The 20,419-nt window shown below is 44.6% G+C and overlaps 1 protein-coding gene across 2 annotated transcripts in view; it reads left to right on the forward strand.

Annotated features, from left to right (window-relative positions):
* RSRC2 (arginine and serine rich coiled-coil 2) overlaps positions 1-20,419 on the forward strand; it is a 175,971-nt gene that overhangs the window by 4,193 nt on the left and 151,359 nt on the right. For both annotated transcript variants that reach the window (XM_029571462.1, XM_029571461.1), the window contains exon 2: positions 1,251-1,404. In XM_029571462.1, coding sequence (XP_029427322.1) covers positions 1,251-1,404 — 154 coding nt within the window. The remainder of the gene's footprint in view (positions 1-1,250; positions 1,405-20,419) is intronic.

The raw sequence follows: 20,419 nt of genomic DNA on the forward strand, positions 1-20,419 counted from the left end.
TGGGGACAAGGAAACATTACAGTTCTTGAATGTAATCTGCTTTGAAGCATCTGAAAGGCGGAACATAAATTGAATACATTAAAAAAAAACAAAAACTTACCCCATCAAATGGGATAGATTGATAGATAAATTGTATTTGTGAGGTCTATAAAGCAAATGAACATACGAAGAGCATGAAAGCTTCTTCCATTAGAGACTAATTTGTTTGATAAACTGAAGCATGTGTTTTGGACTTGAGCAAAGTTACAGATTGGGCTTTTCCATTTTCTTTTGTGTTCTTGCATCTGCCTGTTCATTCTAATTTTAAAATCATTACTTTTGGGGAATAGCTGATAAGCTGAGAGAGTGTGTGCCCAGTACTGTTTAAAACGTCTCCTTTTCATATAATAGCTTTGCGGAAATTCTGTCACCTCCTCCCCTACTTGGGTAAGGAGGAAAACTTGATGGCCCAGAATTGTGTATGAAGACTTACAGAACCAGAACTAACAGGTAACATTTTTCCTTTTTAGTTGGAAAAACTATTTGCTCATGTTCTATAAGAATGTATGCAACATGCACTAAATGGATCCCATACATAAGAAACCAAAGAAGGAAGTGGTGGCCTTCTGTTTTACAGTTATTGGTTTCATATTTTGATGAGGGAATCCACGTTTGGGTTCACATTTTTTTTTGTTTGTTTTTTGAGTAAATTATTGTAGTAGTAATTCATGTTAGCAACTTGGTTGAAATCTACTTACATGTTATAATTTATAATGGTGCTGGATATATCCCATTGTGTTCAGTTCAGCAATAGCTTTTTGTTCGACATCTTTCAGCATTAAAAGGTTAAGGTAGGAACATTACTTGGGAAAGAAGAGTAAGACTATTTTTCTGCCATTAATATCCACTTAATTTCACCCAGAATTTCAGCTATTGCCATGAGATTTCAATTCAAAACATTTCCCATGACTCAGGGCTTAATTTAGCACTTGTAATAAGATTTGAGGAAAAAAATGACTTGTATCTTATCAAAATGTGATGTTAGGTGTACTATGTAATAGAAGCACTACCAGTGTGATACTAGAAGTTGAAGCACCCATAATTAGAAAAGATTTTCAAGTTGAATTGGTGTACAAAATAAGAAAATATACTATTTTAGGTTTCTAATAAGCATTTGAAATGCCTTGAACTAAAATTGCTGTATATCTTTGAGATGTAAAATGTCAAGATATGTGTGAAGCTATAAAATAAGTTGCTGTTCTCTACTATAGGGCAGTGATACAGAACAAGATGGAGTCCTGTCAGAAAAGTTGTCCCCAGACATAAAGAAAAAGGAGCACTCTGATCCTCCCAAATCTCCTAGACCCTCCAAGCATCATTATTCAAGATCTCGGTCCAGGTCAAGGGAAAAAAAGAAGAAATCAGGTATGAAGAAAGTTAGAATATTTTGTTTTTAGATGTATTTGGCTGAAAAAATTGTGGCTGTATCACAGTTTATTTTAAAATTAAATTTATTGTGGGAATTCAGTTATGCATTTGAAATTTTGTATTCTAAAGAAAAACTTATTTTATATGTTGGATTTGGAAGAGTCTCAATTTTAGAAAATTGAGAAAAAAAATGCTAACTTACTGTTAGTTGAAGTGCATTTAGTTTTTAATACAATACAGTGAATCCATGTTGATCTGACTGATCATATGCCCACCCAGTTACAACAGTGCAGTACTATTAAAGGGTTTCCCATGCAAGGTTAGATGCTAATTATGTTAAGCAGGTATTCAAACTGTTTACTGAGGTGATTAGCAGCTAATTGTATAGAAATGTAAACCTAAAAAATGATGGCAGATAAGGCCCATCTGGTAATATTAATTACTCTCTTGCTCCAGGTGAACGAACTTAGGTGAAGAACAAATAGCCAAGTCCAGTATATCCATGTCCAGACAAAAATATACTGTATGTAACATTTTTTCAGAAAATCGGGCAAGTAGTGAGATATCAGGGAGAACTTGGTCTCATTGGCTGCCAAATGTGGAGATGGCAAGTCTAGTGTGTTTGCAGTCATAAGGCAAAGAATAAGAGCTGTTTTCGAGGACAGCAGGATGGCAGTCCTCACACATGGAGACATCATTTAATGGAGCCCAGCACAGAAAACTTGTCAATTTCTGGAACTTTGATTCTGCCTTACTGAGCATGCTGTTATGCCATGCATTCATGCAATGTCCCTTCAGTCTTTTTTATTTTCTGTAGAGCCCTCGAGTTGCAGTTTTGTGCCTTACACTCCTGTTGCTAGGGCTTTTGGCTTTTTTCCAGATTACCTGGATCATTTATCATGGGCTACCATGATTTTGTCCCTTGTAGTCATCCTATGTAAGGTTTTTTTGGTAATTTTCTTTGTTTCCATTCAACTTTGTACTCCTTGGTTCATGATAGGCAGACTGCTTCAGAGGATCTCAGCGTATCTGGGTCTACTAATTTTAGTAGCTTTGGGTTGACCATGTCCTTGGTATGCGAATCTCGTGTATGATGCATGGCAGACCCCTGAAACGTCTTTCTCACAAGTAGTTGTTTTCGCAGGGTCTGGCTCTTCACGCCAATCTGGATTGATTTTTATTCTTATGACTTGGCACTAGATAGGGCAAGCTTAATAGGCTATTCTCAAGCTCTGATGTCTATGCTGTTAAAGACTAGAAAGTTTTCCACATTAGCATATGTGCAAGTTTAGAGGATCTTTGAGGATTAGTGCATTCGGCATCAGTGTACATCTAAGAAGGCCTCTCTTCATTGATTCTGGTTCCCTGTATGTACCAGGATCAGTCCAGACTGCTGGGTTATGCCTCCCCTCCAGCAGATGGAGTCAGAGAGAAGCTGTAAAGCACCCCCTCGATATACTGGTGTGCCACCTGCGATCCCTCAGTATATCTCTGACTCCAGCAGATTGAGAGGCATAACCTGCGGTCCTGATCCCTTCTAAATTTGAGTTTGGTTGTTCAGGTTTGGCTGACCTTTGACTAGACCAATTTATTTTATTTTAGGGTAGTAGATCAGTGGTTAGGCTGACTTTCTTTTACTGGCACTGGGTGAGTTCTAAAGCAGGCTTGGCAGGGCAGTGCCCTAATACCTAGTTCCTGGAGATAGGAATCCCTTGGTGACCAGGGGGAGTATTCACCGGTGGGCCGGTCACTCTCCAGGAGAGTGCAGTCGACTCGCGGGCAGAGACCGGCCCCGCCCCCACTCGAAGAGGGAGCGGCGGCAATCTTGCCCGCGCCGTGCAGCGACGATGCAGACTTGGACGGAGGGGAGTTCCCTCCTGATTCTCATCAGCCCACAGCGGGATAGCGGTTTCGTAGCGCATAACACCCCCCCCCCCCCCCACCAGGCCCGCGGGAGCAGGTTTAAAGAGACAAGTTCCTTTTTCTTCGAGGTTTGTTCTACTTATGCATCAGGCATTCCTAGAGGCAGAGGTTGGATGGGAAGATGCAGGTCCTCCTCTCCCTAAGATCCCCAATTCCACTACAGGTGCTGGGAATGCAGGGATTCATTGCCCCCGGACACCAGTAGATCAGGGGGGTACAGAGCCGGCTGTTCCACCACCAGACCCCTTGATTTCAGATATGGGGGGTGATTTGGAGGGCAATGTTAAGGTGGAGGGGGATGACCCCCAGATCCTCCGCTTATTTGGTAAGGACGAGTTAGATCCCTTAATCCCACAGGTGTTGAAAGAGCTTGAGATTCCAGCACCTCCGATGGAAACAGATTCTTCCCCGGGGGATTTTGTTCTGGCGGGCATTAAGGGACCTCCTCAAACCTTCCCATTTCATCCAAAATTATTTCAGATAGTATCTAAGGAATGAGATTTTCCAGAGGCATCACTAAGAGTTAGCAGGGCTATGGGGAAGCTATACCCCCTCCCGGCGGAGTCTTTAGAGCTCCTCAAGCTACCCAAAGTGGACTCTGCGGTCACGGTCGTCATTAAGCATACTACCATTCCCGTGATGGGGGGGGGGGGGGGTGTGCAGTGCTTAAGGATCTCCAGGAACGGAAGCTGGAGGTTTTGTTGAAGCACATTTTTGAGGTGTCTGCTCTAGGTGTTCGTGCTGCGGTCTGTAGCAGCCTCATGCAGAGGGCTACGCTTCGCTGGGTACAGCAATTGCTTACGGCCCAGGATCTGCCGCCTGATGAGGTGGAGCAGGCAAACCACATGGAATCTGCAGTCGCCTATACCACAGATGCCCTATATGATCTCCTTCGGACTTCCACTCGCACCATGTCCTCGGCGGTATCCGCAAGGCGCCTGCTATGGCTTCGACACTGCTCTGTGGATGCTTCTTCCAAGTCCCGGTTGGGTTCCTTCCCCTTTAAGGGGAAATGGTTGTTTGGAGACGAGCTGGAGCAGCTCATTAAGGACTTGGGGGACAATAAGGTCTACAAGCTGCCCGAAGATAAAACCCAGTTTCGTACTTTTGGGAATTTCAGAGGCCGTTTTCGTGGACAACGGCAATTCTGGGCGGGGAGGGGTGCTTCCTCCACACAGACAACCGGCGTCTCGGTTGCAAGCTTGGATGCACTCCTTTCATAGCAGACGACCTCAGCGTTCGGGGGCATCGCATGCCTTTACCCCCAATAAGACTGCACAATGAAGCAGCACCGGCCCATTCCTCCGTCCCATTAATCGGGGTCGCCTGTCCCTGTTTCGGGAGGAATGGGTCAAGATAACATGGGACCAGTGGGTCCTCGACGTTATAAGTCACGGTTACGCTTTGGATTTTGCTTGCCCGCTCCGAGATCTGTTTCTTGTGTCTCCCTGCAGGCCTCCGGCAAAGCAGCAAGTTATCGTGCAGACGTTGGATCGTTTATGGGCGCTGGGGGCTGTGGTTCCAGTTCCACCTGCCGAGCATCGGTCCGGTCAGTATTCCATTTACTTCGTGGTTCCAAAGAAGGAAGGAACGTTCAGACCAATCTTGGAGTTGAAACAGGTCAACAGGGCCTTGCGAGTTCCAAGTTGGAGCAGCTACAGGCGCTAGGTTGGGTAATCAACTTTGCGAAGAGCCATCTAGCCCCAACTCAGCAACTGGAGTTTCTGGGAGCACGGTTCGATACTTCAGCGGGCAAAGTGTTCCTTCCTCGCCAACGGATGGTCAATTTAATGGCTCAAGAGTGGAACCTCTTGGAGCTGCCATTGTCTACTGCCTGGGATTATTTACAGGTAATTGGGCATATGGCTTCTACTCTGGAAATGGTCCCTTGGGCTTTTGCTCATATGCGCCCTTTGCAGGGGGCGCTCCTGTCCCGCTGGGATCCCAAGTCAGAAGACTACAACATGCTTTTGCCCTTACCGGAGCCGGCACGGTCCAGCCTCAGTTGGTGGCTGGTACTGGACCATCTCCTTCAGGGGGTGGACTGGGAACCTCCACCTTGGATCGTTGTGACAGATGCCAGTCTATCCGTCTGGGGGGCGGTATGTCAGTCCCGAGCAGTACAGGGAAGATGGTCCCCTCGGCAGACCACATAGTCCATCAATCGCTTGGAGACCAGGGCGGTTCGGCTGGCCTTGCGTCAACTCCTCCCGATGGTGCGACGTCGGGCAGTATGAATTCTTTCGGACAACGCAACCACCGTGGCACATATAAACAGGCAAGGAGGCACAAGAAGTTGCCCATTGGCTACTGAAGCAACTTTGTTGATGGCCTGGGCGGAACTTAATCTGGCCCGCATCGTGGCCTCCCACATCACAGGCGTGGACAATGTTCAGGCAGATTTTCTCAGTCGACAACACCTGGATCCAGGAGAGTGGGAGCTGTCAGCTGAAGCGATGCATCTCATAATTCGACTTTGGGGGGGGAACCCCGCGCTTGGATTTAATGGCAACTCAGCTAAACGCCAAAGCGGCTCGTTTCTTCAGTCGAAGAAGGGAACACGGATCGGAAGGGGTGGATGCGCTGGTGCTTCCGTGGCCTCCGCACATCCTCCTTTGTTTCCTCTGTGACCCCTAGTGGGAAAGGTTTTAAGACGTATAGAATCCCACCGGGGTCTGGTAATTCTAGTGGCTCTGGAGTGGCCAAGAAGGCCGTGGTTCGCGGATCTGGTCAACCTCGCCGTAGATGGACCACTGCGTCTCGGTCATCTCCCGAATCTTCTGCGTCAGGGCCCAGTATCTTTCGATCTAGCGGATCGCTTTTGTCTAGCGGCTTGGCTTATGAGAGGCGACAGCTGAGAAAGAAAGGTTACCCAGAGGCTGTGATTTCCACACTCCTTAGGGCACGCAAGACCTCAACGTCTCTCACCTATGCTAGAGTTTGGAAGGTATTGAGTCCTGGTGCAGAAAGTTAGGGCTGTCTCCACAGAAGGCCTCATTGGGGCATATCCTCGCATTTTTGCAGGTTGGTTTGAAGATGGGCTTAGCTTACAGTTCGCTTCGTGTGCAGGTAGCAGCCCTGGGCTGTCTGAGGGGCAGGATTGAGGGTTTTTCTCTTGCCTGCCACCCGGATGTTGTTCGTTTTTTACGTGGGGTTAGGAATTTGCATCCCCCGGTGAGAGCTCCGTGTCCATCCTGGAGTTTGAATTTGGTTCTCCATGCTCTCTGTGCTTCACCTTTTGAACCTATCAAGAGGGCCACTTTGAAGGATTTAATTCTCAAGACAGTATTTCTAGTGGCTATTTTGTCAGCACGTCGCGTTTCGGAACTTCAGGCATTGTCTTGCAGGGAGCCGTTTTTGTGTATTTCAGATTCCGGGGTATCCCTTCGCACAGTACCTTCTTTCTTGCCTAAGGTGGTTTCGGCCTTCCACGTGAATCAGGCAGTGGAATTACCTGCCTTTTCTGAAGAGGATATCCGATCTTCTCAAGGTCGGGATCTGAGGCGTTTGGATGTCCGTCGGGCACTTCTGCGGTACTTGGAGGTGACTAATGATTTTCGACGATCGGATCATCTATTTGTTTTGTGGAATGGTCCCAAAAAGGGTCTTCAGGCTTCCATGTCTACTGTCGCTCGCTGGTTGAAAAGTGCGATTGCTTCCACATACATTGGGTGCGGTCGACCTGTACCAGAGGGGCTTAAGGCTCACTCTCTTCGTTCTCAGGTGGCATCATGGGCTGAAACTCAGTTTGTGTCTTCTCAAGAGATTTGCAAGGCGGCCACTTGGAAGTCCTTACACACATTCGCTAGACATTATCGATTGGATGTTTGTGAACTGTTGGTGGATTCTTTCAGTAGCAGAGTGATTCGAGCAGGATTCTCTGGGTCCCACCCCATTTAAGGCGGCTTGGGTACATCCCAGCAGTTTGGACTGATCCTGCTACGTACCTGATAATTTTCGTTACTGTAGTACCTAGGATCAGTCCAGACGCCCGCCCAAGTCTGTTTCTTCTGGAGAGTCCGCTCGTATCTTTCTGTTCCTTTGTCTCCTTATAGTTCCTGCAGCTGCAGAGTATCGGTATACGTGTTGATGAGTAGTTTCAGGCAAGTTTACAGGATTTTATCTGTTCATATAGGAAGACAGGTTTGTTTGTGTCTTCAAAGTAATATACTTACTTGGTCTAGTCATTGGTCAAGAGTGTTTACTATTCAGCAGCAGTGGATGATTATATGTTTCATTCTGCTTTGATATTCTATATACTGAGGGATCGCAGGTGGCACACCAGTATATCTAGGGGGTGCTTTACAGCTTTTCTCTGACTCCATCTGCTGGAGGGGGAGGCATAAGCCAGCAGTCTGGACTGATCTTAGGTACTACAGGAACGAAAATTATCAGGTAAGAAACTAATTTTCCTATTTTTTGCCAGAAGATCTTTTTAAAGGCTTGTTTCTTAATACCTTGAAAGTTCAGCTTTCAGCTCTCTTGATATAGGGGTTGAATATGTAGGCCTTTGCCTTCGCATCTGGATGTCTCTTGTTTTTGAGATGCGCTAAGCATATTAGGCATCTATTGAGACTTCCAATTCCATCTTGGGATCTGAATTTACTTTTGCCCTTGGTGGACTCCCAATTTGTATGTCTTTAAGGGTATAGCTTTCTGTGGAGACTGTCTTCCCAAGGGAAGTCTTGCCTCACAAATCTGGTTTGGTTTTTTTTTGGAAGGGGTTAATAAACGTGGATAAAGGTGAACCAATAGATGTAGTGTATTTGGATTTTCATAAAGCATTTGACAAAGTCCCTCTTGAAAGGCTTTCGTGGATTACAAACTGGTTAAAAGACAGAAAACAAGGATTAAACAGTCAATTTTCTCAGTGGAAAAGGGTAAACAGTGGAGTGCCTCAGGGATCTGTACTTGGACTGGTGCTTTTCAATAAGTTTATAAATGACCTGGAAAGGAATATGACAAATGAGGTAATCAGATTTGTAGATACAAAATTATTCAGAGTAGTTAAATCACAAGCAGATTGTGATAAATTGCAGGAGGACCTTGGGATACTGGAAGATCCAGATGGTAGATGAAATTTTAATGTGGACAAGTGCAAGGTGTTGTATATAGGGAAAAATAACTCATGTTGTAGTTACACGTTCCATATTAGGAGTTGGCGCCTAGGAAAAAGATCTAGGCATCCTAGTGGATAATACATTAAGAACATAAGAACATGCCATACTGGGTCAGACCAAGAGTCCATCAAGCCCAGCATCCAGTCTCCAACAGTGGCCAATCCAGACCATAAGAACCCGGAAAGTTCCCAAAAACTGTCTATCCCATGTTACTGTTGCTAGTAGTAACAGTGGCTATTTTCTAATTCAACTTAATAACAGGTAATGGATTCTCCTCAGTGTGTTGCGCCAGTCAAAAAAAGCAAAGGGAAGGGAATGGTGAATTAAACGGAAAATGTCATAATGCCTCCATGGTGAGATTCTGGTCACCGCATCTCAAAGATATAGTTGCACTGGAGAAGGTACAGAGAAGGGTGACCAAACTGATAAAGGGGATGGAACAGGTCTCCTATGAGGAAAGGTTAAAGAGGTTAGGGCTATTCAACTTGGAGAAGAGACGGCTGAGGTGGGATATGATAGATGTCTTTAAAATCACGAGAGGTCTTGAATGGGTAGTTGTGAATCTGTTATTTACTGTTTTGGATAATAGGACTAGGGGGCACTCCATGAAGTTAGCATGCAGCACATTTAAAACTAATAGGAGAAATGTATTTTTCACTCAGTGCACAATTAAGCCATGGAATTTGTTGCCATAGGATGTGGTTAGTGTAGCTGGGTTTAAAAAAGATTTGGATAAGTTCTTGGAGAAGCCAGTTAACTTTTATTAATCAAGTTGGCTTAGGGAATAGCCACTGCTATTACCGGCATCAGTAGCATGAGATCTGTTTAGTGTTTGCATACTTGCCAGATACTTGTAGCCTAGATTGGCAACTGTTGGAAACAGGATGATGGGTTTGAACCCTTTGTCTGACCCAGCATGGCAAGTTCTTATGAGGAGATTATCGAAGCTTGCACTACAGTTCTGAATTAGGGAGAAATGGTTTTGCTGAATATGCAGTTGGAAAAAAGTTTTAACTACCAAATCTATTTGTGGGTGAAGAGAACCCAGAATCAATACTCACTTAGGTTCTGAGACTGGCACTGAACCGGTGTAAAGACGTTGTCGGGGTCTAGTGGAATAGTTGTCAGATGTGGGCCAGCAAGATAATATGCCTTTTAAATTCAAGGCTTACTTATTGCAGATCCGTCAAGATTTAATGGAAGTCACACAATGTGAGATCTTTTTTTAGACCACTTTCAGTACAGGCGGTGACATGAAAATAAACCGTGGATTTTTTATAACCCACCCCTAGATTTGCAAGAACTTTGGCAAAGTGGAAAGATGTAAAGGTTGAATTAAGTTGCTGATAAAGCAGAACCCCATGGAACACAGATGTTCAGTGCAAAAGGGACTGACCTGGTAGCACCTACGGGATCTCTGAAAGCGACTGTAAAAATGATGTAAGCCAATTTAAAACCACAATGGACAGGCCTATCGTATTCAGCCACTCCAAATATCATGGAATGATTCAGCGTATGAAAGGTGGAAGAGAGATTGAGAAGCTAATAGAAATTTTGTACCTGAATTAAACACATGGCAGAAGATGTCTAAACTTGAAAGAAGCAGAAACTTGGACATAAGAACATGCCATACTGGGGCAGACCAAGGGTCCAATCAAGCCCAGCATCCTGTTTCCAACAGTGGCCAATCCAGGCCATAAGAACCTGGCAAGTACCCAAAAACTGTCTATCCCATGCTAGTAATAGCAGTGGCTTTTGTCTAAGTCAACTTAGTTAATAGCAGGAAATGGACTTCTCCTCCAAGAACTTATCCAAACCTTTTTTAAACCCAGCTATTCTAACTGCACTAACCACATCCCCTGGCAAAAGATTCCACGGCTTAATTGTGCGTTGAGTGATAAAGAACTTTCTCAGATTAGTTTTAAATGTGCTACATGCTAACTTCATGAAGTGCCCCCTATCCTATTATCCAAAAGAGTAAATAACCGATTTTCTGTGCATTTCCCTGGCGCCGGCAGAAATTAACGCCTACCTTTTGGGTAGGCGCTAATTTCTTTAAGTAAAATGTGCAGCCAAGCCACACATTTTACTGTATTGCGCGGGGATGACTAATAGGGCTATCAACATGCATTTGCATGTTGCGGGCTCTATTAGTCTCGGGGGGGGGGTGGGGGGGAGTTGGACGCGTGTTTTCGAAGCTCTATTACCCCTTACTGAATAAGGGGTAAAGCTAGCGCGTCAAACGTGCGTCCAAATGCCGGCTAACACCGGAGCGCACTGTACTGTAGCGGCCTGATTGTGCAACTATAGCATAGGCATATTTTTCCTGTATGCATCACCTTGCACTTAATCACATTAAATTTCATCTGCCATTTGGATGCCCAATTTTCCAGTCTCACAAGGTCTTCCTGCAAATATCACAATCTGCTTGTGATTTAACTACTAATTTTGTATCATTTGCAAATTTGATTACCTCACTCATCGTATTCCTTTCCAGATCATTTATAAATATATTGAAAAGCACAGTTCCCAGTACAGATCCCTGAGTCGCTCCACTGCCCACTTCTTTTCACTGAGAAAATTGTCAATTTAATCTTACTCATTTTCCTGTCTTTTAGCTTTTAGCCAGTTTGTAATCCACGAAAGGACAATGCCACCTATCTCATGACTTTTTACTTTTCTTAGAAGTCTCTCATGAGGAACTTTGTCAAATGGCTTCTGAAAATCCAAATATACATCATCTACCGGTTTACCTTTATCCACATCTTTATTAACCCCTTCCAAAAAAAGATTTGTGAGGCAAGACCTGCCTTGGGTAAAGCCATGCTGACTTTGTTCCATTAAATCATGTCTTTCTAAATGTTCTGTGATTTTGATATTTAGAACACATTCCACTATTTTTCCTGGTACTGAAGTCAGGCTAACTGGTCTGTAGTTTCCCGGATCGCCTCTGGAGCCTTTTTAACTATTGAAGTTACATTAGCCACCCTCCAGTCTTTAGGTACAATGGATGATTTTGATGATAGGTTACAAATTTTTACTAGTAGATCTGAAATTTAATTTTTTAGTTCCCTCAGAACCCTGGGGTGTGTACCATCTGGTCCGGGTGATTTACTACTCTTCAGTTTGTCAATCAGGCCTACCACATCTTCTAGGTTCACAGTGATTTGATTCAGTCCATCTGAATCATTACCCATGAAAACCTTCTCCAGAACAGGTATCTCCCCAACATTCTCTTCAGTAAACACCGAAGCAAAGAAATAGTTTCATCTTTCCACGATGGCCTTACCTTCTCTAAGTGCCTCTTTAACTCCTCGATCATATAACTGTCCAACTGACTCACTCACAGGCTTTCTTCGGATATATTTTAAAAAGTTTTTACTGTGAGTTTTTGCCTGTACGGCCGCCAACTTTTCAAATTCTCTCTTAGCCTGTCTTATCAGTGTCTTACCTTTAACTTGCCAACACTTATGCTTTATCCTATTTTCTTCCAGTTTTTGAAGGAAGGTCTTTTAGCTAAAATAGCCTCTTTCACCTCACCTTTTAAGCATGTCTGTAATCGTTTTGCCTTCCTTCCACCTTTCTTAATGAGTGGAATACATCTGGATTGTACTTCTAGGATGGTATTTTTTAACAATGTCCATGCCTCTTGCACACTTTTTATCTTTGTAGCTGCTCCTTTCAGTTTTTTTCTAACTTTTTCTCATTTTCTCAAAGTTTCCCTTTTGAAAGTTTAGCACAAGAGCTGTGGATTTGCTTACTGTCCCCCTTCCAGTCATTAATTCAAATTTGATCATAATATGATCACTATTGCAACTATTAGACTACTGCAACTCCCTTCTCATCGGCCTACCAGAAATCCACATCAGACCCCTCCAAGTTCTACAAAATGCCGCCGCCAGAATCATCACCAACAACAAAAAATCCTCCCACATCACACCTACCCTCAAAGAACTCCACTGGCTACCCATCACACAAAGAATCCATTACAAAACACTCACCCTCATGCACAAAAAAATACACAACAACAAAATGAACTGGCTAAACAACGCAATACATCCACACCCCACACAAAGAACCCTCAGATCCACCAACACTGGCCTCCTAGCCATCCCCAATCTCAAATCTGCACACCTCAACGCAACCCGCAAACGAGCCATAACAATAGCGGAACCCACCCTATGGAACACCCTCCCCACCTGTCTCAGAAATGAACCATCACTGCAAACCTTCAAAAAACACCTAAAAACATGGCTGTTTTTAAAAGCCTTCCCACCCGACCCTTAACCTGCCCGAACGCAACCCACCTCATCCCATACTCAAGTCTTCTCACCCCCCTGAATCCCTCACTCCGCTACTTCCTCCCACCCCACCTTCCCCCCTCCCTTCCCTCATCCCCCCCACCTCTATTCCTAAATTACCTAACCAACAAGTCCCTAATCCTAAATTTATTTTATCAACAACACATTCATGTACATATGTTATTTTCTATAACCTTTTGTTATATCCTATAACCTTTTGTTCCATGTACCACTGTTATAATATGTTATAATTGTTTTTTTTTTTTTTGGTTACCATGTTATAATGTAAAATAGGGCGGACTACTCCCTATTCTCTTGGTTATCTGGAAACCGATGTGATATCTCGATTGAATGTCGGTATATAAAAGAAATAAATAATAATAATAAATAATATTGCCAAGCGGCCCACCACAGTTACCTCGCACCAAATCCTGAGCTCCACTGAGAATTAGATCTATAATTGCTCCCTCTCTCGTCGGTTCCTGAATGAATTGCTCCATAAAACTGTCATTTATCCCATCCAGGAATTTAACTCTCTAGCATGTGCCGATGATAAATTTACCCAGTCAATATTGGGGTAATTGAAATCTCCCATTATTACTGTACTACCAATTTGGTTACCTTCCCTAATTTCTCTTAGCATTTCACTGTCCGTCTCACCATCTTGGCCAGGTGGACTGTAGAATATTTCTATCACTATACTATTCCCCCAAAACACAAGGGATTTCTACCCATAAAGATTTGTGTGCATTTAGTCTCATGCAGGACGTTTATCCTGTTGGACTCTATGCCATTCCAAACATAAAGTACCACACCGCCTCCCATATGCTCCTCTCTTGTCATTGCAATATAATTTGTACCCCGGTATAGCACTGTCCCATTTGGTTATCCTCCTTCCACCATGTCTCTGAGATGCCAATTAAATCTGTCATCATTCACTGCTATATATTCTAACTCTTCCATCTTACTTCTTAGACTTCTGGCATTAGCATACAAACATTTCAAAGTGTGTTTTATGTTTTTCTTATTATTGGAACCTTACTGTTGGGATGCCCTAATTCTAATGCATCATTAGTATCCTTTGAAGATACCTCCGTCCGAACCATGCGCTGCTGAGCAACTGTCTGCTTTCCCCTTAGAGGAGCTTTTGAACTAGAACAATCTCTATTTTAAAGGTTAGTGCCAGCAGTCTGGTTCCTCTCTCGTTAAGGTGGAGCTCATCTCTTCGGAAAAGGTTCCCCAGTTCCATCGTCTCATCCATGCATTGAGACTGTGGAGCTCTGCCTACCTCTGGGGACCTGCGCATGAACAGGAAGCATTTCAGAGAATGCTACCCTGGAGGTTCTGGATTTCAGCTTTCTACCTAAGAGCCTAAATTGGCTTCCAGAACCTCCCTCCCACATTTTCTTACGTCGTTGGTGCCCACATGTACCACGACAGCCAGTTCCTCCCCAGACTGAACAAAACCAGAAAATCGGGGCAGTTTTTTGATAATTGTTGCAAGAAGCCTGAACAGGTGGCTTTTCATAGTTATCTCCTGCAGGAAATGATTTGAAGTCTCCATGGCTATTTTGCACTGTAGTGAGTGAGCCTTATTATTATTTATTATTTTTGATATACCGAGTTTCATGATAGGAATCACATCAACCCGGTTTACAATTAACAATGTGGGTAAAGGCAGAGAGTAACAAAGTAGAGAACATTTCCCAATACAACAACAAATATAGTATGAAACTTAACAAAAATTAAAACAATATTTTGGATGTGAGAAAGTTACAAAAAACATGGACGAATAACTTGGAAATGAAAGGGGAGTAAACTTATAAACTTATAAACTTGGAGGGGAGTTTTGATCCAGGTCAATTGAAGTGGGGGACAGATATCTTAATGGATAAGCAGTGGATCCAGGTCTAGGCCGAAAAGCCAAAACCAGGTATCTATTGCTCCATCCTGGCCTCTAGCATGGGAAAAGGCAGCTCAGGTAGCGGCAGTTAATGTAAGGTCGTCGATTGATGTGAACAAGCTGATGGAATCTAATAACCCTCAGGTCCCTGGTAAGTGAATCAGATTTGATCTGGGACTTAACTTTCCCCTGCAAGACCTGGCAGCTCACTTAGCAAATTCCATCGCCATACAGATGAATGTTTGAGCCGATACAGTCCCATTGAGAGTCAAGAGTATGTGAATTTCAGATCAGCCTAGTAAAGCTCCAAGACAAGCAAGTTTTGTCCATAAAAAGAAAGCAGGATGAGAGGGGGATGTTTTATTCTTTATTTTAAATGATGAACTGGTGACTGGATGGGGAGAGAAAGAAGGAGAGTTTCAGTGATCAATTTGTCAGACTGAGAAAGGGGAGAGAGAGTTCTTAAGACTTTTTTTTTTTGACAACTTTGGATTTGGGGGGTTGGATATCGTGGTAGAACCATGGCCAGCATCCAGGCCAGGAGCCTGGACCAAGTTCTGAAGTTACAAACAGGGGTGCTTCTTTGCCCTTTCCCTGGGTCAGAGGTTTCTTCCCTAGAAGATTCTTTCAGTCTTGGCTATTCTGAGAACTAGACTACATAGGGTGGTAATTTTTAAGAGTTTCTAGTCAAATTCTTTTGTTAGTGAGGCTAACAGAAGCTACAGAAGAGACTGCGCAGAACAGCTTTATTTGTGTTGCTGTAACATGCTAAAGGTGAGAACCAAAGTGACATAGCTAAAGCATTGTAATATAGATGATAGGAAAAAGCAGTATATTTTCAGAATTATTAGGACAAGTTGTTTACTACCTTTAGCTTGATGCTGTTATTGTATAGTATATCATGTGTGGAAAGCGTGCCTTATATGTGAATGTTGGACATACGCATATACATTTTCTTAAGCATAGAGACAGGATGCTTTGTTAAAGATGCTTTGTATCATTTTCTATTGGACAAGCAAATTAGATGCGTAATGTACTCTTATAAGATGTAATTTCCCTGTTGGTACCCAGATCAGTCCAGACTCCTGGGTTTTGCCTCCCTTCCAGCAGATGGAGACAGAGAGAGTTTCACAGGCACTGCCTCTTAAACCGGTGTGCCACCTGCATCTCCTCAGTATTTCTCTGTCTCCAGCAGATGGAGGTGGTGCAAAACCTGCAGATTTTATTTTTTTATTGCACAAAGCATATGCAGCAAGTCAGGCCAAGCCGAGTTGCTCCTCCAGATGCAGGGCCCCTTGAGGGTCTGCCCAAAAAGGTGCCCAGGTTATTGGCGACGCCGGGGACCACAAGGATCTGTAAGGTTAGAGTTCTGGTGATGCAAAGGCTTCAGATGAATTTTCCTCGGAGGAGTCCGACTAGGTGTTGCCCTCAGGAGATTGTCCCCTTGATATCTCTCTTCCCAACAGTGGGTCCGGATCAGGAGGGACACCCTGGAAAGGTTCTGGCCTTGGGCAATCCTAAGGTCATTTGCCTGTTTCAGAGGGAAGAGCTAGGCCCTATGACTCTGCACATCCTGACGGAGTTGGGAATAGTTCCACGGGAGGAGCCGGACCAGGACACAGTGGATTCAGTCATGGTTTGTTTCAGGAACCCAGCCAGAACCTTTCCTTTTCCTTAAGATGGTCAAGCAATTGATGATCAGGGAGTGGGAAACTCCGGTAATTGGTCTTAAGGTTAGTAGGGCTATGGATGTTTTATCCTTTGCCTGAGGAGACCGTAGAGCTCTTGAGGATGCCGAAGGTGGATGCTTCTGTGTCGGCGGTTTTTAAGAGAACCACTGTACTACTAGCTGGCGCAGCAGCTCTGAAAGATCTGCAGGACAGGAAGCTCGAGGTGCACCTCAAAAAGATTTTTGTAGTCTCTGTTTTGGGCATCCGTGCTGCAGTGTGCAGCAGTTTTATGCTTCAGGCAAGCCTGAGATAGGTGCAGCAGTTAGAGTGGCAGGGATCTCTCACCCCAAGAATCTGAGCAGGTGGAACGATTAGAAATAGTGGTAGCCTAAGGAGCTGATGCTTTATATGATCTTAATTGCACCTCTTCTAGGACAATGGTCTCTGTGGTATCAACTAGGAGACTCTTGTGCTTGTGAAACTGGTAGGCGGATGTTTCGTCAAAGGCACAGCTTGGGGCACTCCCTTTTAAGGGCAAGCTCCTTTTTGGAGAGGACTTGGAGCAGTTGATAAGGCAGCTAAGAGATAATAAGGTGCACAAGCTACCGGAAGACAATTATAAAGGGCCAAGAAGTTTTCTGCTGGTTTGCTCTTGCTTTCGATGCCAAAGACATTTCCATCAGAGCAGGCCTCTGGTTGCAGGCCACAGGCAAACCTCTCAGTGAGGTTTCATTCCTGGTCCCAGTCCTTTCATGGACGCAGAGCAAACCGAGGTGGCTCAGGCCAAGGCCCTAACGGAACCAAATCTGCACAGTGAAGCAAGGCCGATCCACTCCTCAATCCCAGTCATCGGGTCGGTTGACTCCTTTTTACTAGAAATGGGTCAAGATCATATCGGACCAGTGGGTTCTAATCGTGATAGAACAAGGCTACCCTTTAGAATTTGCTCGGCCGCTTAGGAGCCTGTTCATGGTATCTCTCTGTGATTTGCCAGTGAAGAAACTTATCGTTCAACAGACCGTCCTAAGGCTAAGAATGCTGGGAGCCATCATTCCCATCCCCCAGGAGGAGAGGGGAATGGGAATGAATGCATATGTTTAATTTTAATTTTTAATCCATTTTTTGTTTTTCCTGTAAGGCATCTGGTAAAGATGAACAATTCAAACTGTGTTTTATTATTGTTCCAACAGGTTTTCATGTTTTGATGTTCTTTGTTACATGTAATGCTTTTTCAAGCAAGTTTTAATTGTTCAATGTAAACCGATTTGATTTGCATCTAATGCAAGAAGACCGGTATATAAAAAACCAAAATAAAATAAATAAGGTATTCCATTTATTCTGTGGTGCCGATGAATGAAGGGATATTTCGTCCGATTCTAGACTTGAGGAAGGTGAACATGGCCCTCAAAGTTCCCCATTTCAGGGTGTGGAGACTTAGGTCTGTCATAGCAGAGGTGCGAAGTGGGGAGTGTTTGACTTCCCTGGATTTAATGGAGGTGTATTTGCACACTGGGATTCGCTGGGATCATCAGAGATTATCAGGTTCATGAACCTCGGGAAGCATTTTCAGTTTTGCGCTCTCCACTTCGGTCTAGCCACTGCTCCAAGGACTTTCACTAAGGTAACGGTGGTGGAAGTGGCATCCGCTACAGAGTATGCCAGGGTAATGGTCCTCAGAAAGGAGGGGGTGCTGGTTCATCCATATCTGGACTGTTTGCTCATTTGAGCAAAGTTGGAGGACCTTTGCAGACAGGTGTAATGGAAGTGGTCTTGCATCGCTTGAGTTCCTTGGGTTGGATTGTGAACCTGGCCAAGAGCCACCTTTGGCTTTCACAGGTGCTGAAATTCTTGGGTACGCATTTCAGTACCCGTGTAGACAAGGTCTTCCTCATGGAGTGGATTCTCAAGCTACAAATATAAGTTCAGTACCTTTTGGAGACCCCAGTGCCCAGGGTCTGGGATTACTTGCAGGTCCTCAGTTCCATGGCCTCGACCTTGGAGCTGGTCCTATGGACGTTTGCTCATGAGACCTTTACAGAAAGCTTTGCTATCCTGGTGGGATCCGATTTCAGAGCAGCTTCACCTTCTGCTACCGCTTACAGAGACGCCAGGTCCAGTCTTTCATGGTGGCTTGGCTGGGGTAATTTGTGCCTTGGGGTGAACCTCAAGGTGCTTCAGTGGATGGTAGTGACTACTGATGTCGGTCTCACTGGTTTGGGGGGCTGTGTCTCAGTCCCAGTTGGTGCAGGGCCAGTGCTTGACGGAGGAAGCAACTTTGTCCATCAATCGCCTGGTGACTAGGATATTGAGTCTGGCTCTGGAGGAGTTTCTTCCCCTGCTGCAGAACCATGTAGTCAGTTCTGTCAGACAATGTGACAACGGTGGCCTACATCAACTACCAGGGAGGTACCAAGAGTTGAGTTGTTGCTCTGGAAACAGAGATGCTAATGTCCTGGGCGGAGCAACTATTTGCAGACAGACTGTCTCAGCCGACAACAATGGATCCAGGAGAATGGGAGCTATCGGAGGAGGCAATGACCCTTATTTCTCGCAGGTGGAGCATGCCTCATATGGATCTAATGGCGACTCAAAGGAATGCCAAGGCACCGCGTTTCTTCAGACACAGAAGAGAGTACGAGCAGAAGGGGTCGATGCCCTGGTGCTTCCTTGGCCATACAATGTTCTGATCTACGCGTTTCCTCCATGGTCTCTGGTGGACAGGGTTCTAAGGAGGATAGAGGTCCATCTAGGAAAGGTGATTCTCATGGCTCCAGAGTGGCCACGACTGCCTTGGTTTGCAGATCTGGTCAATCTAGCAATGGATGGCCCCCTGAGGCTAGGCCATCTACCATATCTTCTACGGCAGAATGTTATATTTTCAGATCAAGCAGATCACTTTTGTCTAGCAGCTTGGCTTTTGAAAGGAGGCAGTTAAAGAAGGGATATCCGGAGGAGGATGTTTACTCTGCTGCGAGCTCATAAGACATAGACTTCCGTAGCATATGTCTGGGTTTGGAGGGCCTTAGAGTCCTGGTGTATAGACCAGGGAGTTAATCCTCATCAAGCTATGGTGGTGCATATTCTGGGCTTTTTACAAACAGGCATAATGAAAGTTTTGTCCTTTAGTTCCCTGCGAGTGCAGGTGTCGACCTTGGGTTGCTTGCAGAGCAAGGTTCAGGGAACAACTCTGGCTGCGCATCCGGATGTGGTGTGTTTCTTCTGCGAAGAGAAGCATTTGTGCCCCCCCCCCCCCCCCCAAAATATGTTCATAAAGTGTGTCCTTCCTGGAGCTTTAATTGGTCCTCAAGGGCTTGTGCGAACCTCTGTTTGAGCCTCTTAAGAGAGCCACCGTTAAAGATCTAACTCTGAAAATTTTCTTGGTGGCAGTTTTTCAGCCACTGGTGTGTCTGAACTTCAAGCCTTGTTGTGTGGGGAACCCTTTTTGCTGATTTCAGATTCCGGAGTATCTCAGAGGACTGTCCCATCCTTTCTTCCGAAGGTGGAATGCTGAAACTACCTAAATCAGTCAGTGGAGCTTTCAGCCTTTACAAATCTAGAGTTTGGTATGCCTCTTGCAAAGGAATTAAGAAGGTTGGATGTCTGAAGGGCTTTGTTGCGTTATCTGGCGGTCACTAACAGTATCAGATTGTCTGATCACCTTTTTGTGCTTTGGAGTGGTGCAAAAAAGGGTCAAAAGGCGTCAAAGGCTACAATAGCGCATTGGTTGAAGGAGGCTATAGGTTCTGCATATATTTGTCGCGGTCGACCCATCCACGAGGGGTTAAAATCTCATTCTAACCTTTCGCAAGCAGTCTCCTGGGCAGAGAGCCTACTAGTTTCACTGCAAGAGATTTGCAAGGCGGGTACTTAGAAGTCTTTACATGCCTTTGCCAGATACCACCGATTGGAGGTCTGGGCCCCGTATGTTGTCAATTTTGGTGAAAGTGTTCTATAAGTGGGACTCTTAGTCATACCCCGGTTAGGGAAGCTCTGGTATGTCCCAGGAGTCTTGTCTGATCTGGGTACGTACAGGGAAAGAAATTGGTTCTTACCTGCTAATTTTCGTTCCTGTATTACCACAGATCAGTCCAGATT

The sequence above is a fragment of the Rhinatrema bivittatum genome, chromosome 11 (assembly GCF_901001135.1).
Source record: "Rhinatrema bivittatum chromosome 11, aRhiBiv1.1, whole genome shotgun sequence".
Lineage (NCBI taxonomy): Eukaryota > Metazoa > Chordata > Amphibia > Gymnophiona > Rhinatrematidae > Rhinatrema > Rhinatrema bivittatum.